At 34.2% G+C, this 4,396-nt stretch overlaps 1 protein-coding gene across 1 annotated transcript; it reads right to left on the bottom strand.

Moving 5' to 3' along the window:
• Positions 1-3,096: 3,096 nt before the first annotated feature.
• Positions 3,097-3,885, bottom strand: LOC120121632 (GATA transcription factor 18-like). The gene is made up of 2 exons (XM_039140950.1): positions 3,439-3,885; positions 3,097-3,342 (listed from the first exon to the last, which is right to left on the bottom strand). Exons 1-2 carry the CDS (start codon positions 3,883-3,885, stop codon positions 3,097-3,099), a joined length of 693 nt encoding a protein of 230 aa, XP_038996881.1.
• Between the last annotated feature and the right edge of the window lie 511 nt (positions 3,886-4,396).

The following is a 4,396-nucleotide window of genomic DNA, read 5'->3' as shown; positions in this document are numbered from 1 at the left end:
AAACACGTTTTTGTGGATCAACACCCCTTTTGAATGATACAAATGATGAAAATAAAATAAAAAAGAACAAAAATGAAAAGAGTTAGTGAGGCAAAAATAATTAAATCAGTCATGAAAATAAAAGTCCTACCCCACATGCTTATGATTCCTACCCAGACATGATCTCTATCCCGCAAGTTGATTTTGAACAAGTACTAACCGCATAAATTTCTAGTTCACATGCTTTGAATATGAAATAAAGCATGAAATAATATCAAAGTAGCCTAGGGTTTGGAAATGAGGTTTTGGGGTGGGCTCTAATTCACTATACTCTCCCGGTTTAGGTTCTAAAAAAAGGTTCCCGAGTTCTTCTTGCTGGTGCCCCCTTGGTCTTGCCAGACCCTTAGTCCTAAGCCTATTACAAGCTTGTGTGGACTAAGTTAAACTCGAGAGGACACATTCCCTTATGTCTGTGCTTGAATAAATTCACACGAAGACATAAGGTATATGAATCCCTAAGGCTACTTGCTAGGTCTATGCATTAAATAAATTCACACGAAGACGTCATTTTCACCCTCACTTAAATAGGGTTCAGAGCTCAGGTTTAGAGCCTTAAGTGAAAAACAAGTTTGGGAGGCTGAAATCATTAAAAACGGTTAGTACAACTATTTACTCGAAAATATAATCAAAAGTAAGCAATAAGGATCGAAATGTTACCTTAAAATTTAAACTTATCCTTTTCGTTAAAAAGACAACTGGAAATTACCTTAACCTGACTCACTTACATGTCCCCAGTGGAGTCGCCAAGCTGTCGGAACCGTCTTTTCAGTTGGACCCGAAATTGGGCTTCGACTTGGATTAAACGAATTGAAGTCGCCACCGATCATTTATTTTAAAACAAATGGGTTGATCGGATACCCTATTTTTTACCTGATCTGAGTCTTTCCAAAAATGTGTTGGATTCGGGAGTCGGTTACAGTCAAGGAAGGGTTAGCACCCTTGAACTGCCCTTTCGGTACTATGCAATTTCCAGTTGTCTTAAATTAAGAAAATTGTAATTTAAAATTAAAAGATAAAAATACGATCCCAATTACTTACCTTAGATAGTTTTAAAGGTGTGCCCTTAATAAGGTCAAAAAACCATGTTAGATAAAAAATGTAAGAAATAAATAAATAAATTGAATTAAAACGAAGAAAAAAACAAATTAAATAAAAGATAAGATAAAGAAAGCAATGATAAAATAGTAAGTAAAATAAATAAAATAAAAATGTAAAAATATAAAAAAAATAAAGAAAAAGAAGGAAAATATATAAATAAAACAAATAAATAAAATAATAATAAAAAAGTAAAAATAATATATATATATATATATAATAAAAACCTAAAAAATAGTAAATATATATATAAATTAATAAAACAGATAATAAAAAATAACATATATATATATATATGTAATCTAAAAAATAAAATATATACTAAAGTAAAAAAATGCATAAAATGTAAAAAAATATTACATGAAAAAAATAACAAAGTAATTAAATAAAATGAGTAATAAGGGAAATATGCATATAAATAAAGTTAAATAAATAAAATAATAATAATTAAAATGTAAATATAAGAGACCGAATCAAAAGGAAATATAAATCGATGGGTAAATTTTGAAGCAAAAAAGTTGATTTAGGGGGGAGAATTAAATACTTAAAAATAGGAACACGCCTCGGGGGTAGATCTAGGTTCGAAACTTCGAAACCCCACCCCTTTTTGGTCAACGACGCAACCCACGTTTTGAGTTATTCAAACCAAATCTCAAGAAAAATAACATGCACATGCGAGAAATGAACGGATCAAGGTAAAAAAGATGTTACCTTTTATTTCATTTTCGAATCGTTTACAATAGCTTTGCCTTTGTATTTTTTCGTGCTTTCCTCTGTATTTTGTATGTAAATCCTATGTTACAATAGTGAGTTACAATGTCTATTATAACACTTGTAGATCATATTTTTAGGAGTTTGAATCATAGTAGAACTCTATCATATTTTTAAAAGTTTGAATCCTAGTAAAACTCTCATATTTTTAGGAGTTTGAATCCTAGTAAAATTCTAATGTTATGTTTGTTTTTTGAATACCACTAAATCAGGGTTGTTGAGAGTGTTATACCCGGACTAAAAGGTGTGTTGACAATGAAAATAGAAAAAAATGTACGATATGATTTTGCCAAAAAAATAATCAGGTGACCAGAATAGAAACATGAGAATAGATAAGGTACCAAATAAGTAATTTACCTTACAAAATAAAGGGTCTGCATTTTGGAGTGCCCAAAGTGAACCGGTGGTGCATTAGATGCCAAATTGACGGTCAAGATTTCAAGAATATGACCATATCAGAATCAGATTTGGTTTAGGAAAAGGCACCCCAAAAACCTAATACGACGAATAGCATCACTATGCGTCTGAACCGAACAATGTCCTCTCCAAGTCAGAACAATCACAAATTGTTAAACACAAAGCCATTGGCTGATCAGATTTATCCATATCCCAGACAAGTATCAAACGTAATAATTCTAATGACAATGAAACAAAATCTTTTTCTATATCTCTGAACTTTCTCTTACAGTTGTGAAATTCAGAGAAATGGGAAAGAACCAACAAGAAGTAGCAGCAGTTCATGTAATGTAATAAACTTCAGTTCATATAACATGAAAAAAGTACATTTTTTGTATATGTAAGCTAACTACACGTCGTATATCTATTACATTGAATCAGGGAAATCAGTATTCAAATCTAACGGTGCTGAACTGCTGATCATCATCATCTTCATCCTGATCCTGATATCTGATAGAATTGGGGGGACTGGGGAAAAAGTGAAAGTCCCTTCAAACATAAAAGTTTTTATAGAAAACATGAAAATGAAAGGAAAAAAATTACCTAAGACAAACAAAGCAAACAAACTAAAAGAAAGAAAAGGGAATTTTGACTAGTCGAAAACGAAGACCAAGTCTCACTCTCACCATCCTAAAACAAAATCTCCATCAACTTCAACATTATGATGCCTTTGGGTCATTGTTACATGATCTTGACCGTCAACGGCGAGGGGAATTTTCCTTTCTTTTTCATTTTTCATCTTGTAAAGTCGTGAACAAAGCTTGTTGGTCTATCAGTGACATTGAGTCTCCAAGAAAGGAAGGGATCTCCATCTTCGATGAACTTGATTTCATTGACCGGCGTTGAGAAACATTGCATTGAAGTCCATGAATCGTTGTTGTTTCCGTGATATTGTTGCTCCACCATTGAAGCATTTGCATTTGCTGCTGATGCTCTCCTTTCTTCCTTTTTGAATCGAATTCCACAGGCATTGCAAAGTGACTGTAATATTAAACAACAATAACAAAAATGAAAATCTAAGACCAAAAACGAAAAAAAAACAATATAATGTAAGGAACCATTTGTAAACTTGAATACCTTTGGACCTCTTGGACCATTCCTCCAAAGCGGTGTAGAAGTTGTGTCACAGTTAGCACATCGGCGAGCCAGGAGAGGATCATTGCCCGAGCTGCCACCGCTGTTCCCATTGCTTCCACGGCTAGCTTTCGTCGTTTGCTGCGAATAACCATGCGTGTTCTTGTTTTGCAACAAGTCCCACATGCAAGAATTACCGGAGCGGCGGTCGTGTCGTGAACGCCTGTCGTCGTCTTCACAGAGACGAGTCGAAGGGGTTCTCAAGGAGAGAGTGCAATCAACCGAAGAAGATGAAGAGGACGTGAATGAGTTATACATATCCGTTTCATCGTAAGATTTGTGGTTCGGCATGGAAATCAGCATCGAGGAGGAGTTGTTTTGGCTATGGAACAGGCAACATGAACACGGCCTCACCATGTTTCCTTGAGAACTACTGCACCTGTGCATCATTTTTTTTCCAGCAGTATATAGATATCAATAAAGGGATCAAATGGGAATATGAAGAAACAAAGGATTTGCAGACGATGAAGAGAGAAAAAGAAAGAATAGGGATATTGAAAGTGAAGAAGGGATGGTGAGTTTATAGTTAAAGATCAATGACAGGGGAGAAGGAGCCAAATAGTATCAACTGAGACCCAAGTGCAATAATATAGTTTTTGAATGAAAACTTATATGACTGAGAAGAGGTGTTGTCTTGTCTGGTAGGTTTATTTATAAGCTGATAAAATAGCGAAAATAGCAGTCAGCACCTGCAGTCCACATTGTCGTGAATTGCAAATGGAGATGCGTCTATATAGCAAGCGAAAAAATAAAGATACTAGAAAGTGGGGGACCCAGGTTGCATGCTACGGCCAGATTAAAAATAACTTATCTATATTGTAAATATGTATATGTGGTTAAATACTACCTGACTACTTTTGAGAATGAAAAAGAAAATATATAAGCCAGGCAATCAGTCTCA

Source organism: Hibiscus syriacus, unplaced genomic scaffold (genome assembly GCF_006381635.1).
Source record: "Hibiscus syriacus cultivar Baekdansim isolate YM2019G1 unplaced genomic scaffold, ASM638163v2 tig00110377_pilon, whole genome shotgun sequence".
NCBI lineage: Eukaryota > Viridiplantae > Streptophyta > Magnoliopsida > Malvales > Malvaceae > Hibiscus > Hibiscus syriacus.
This window is presented reverse-complemented; position numbering and strand designations above follow the sequence as displayed.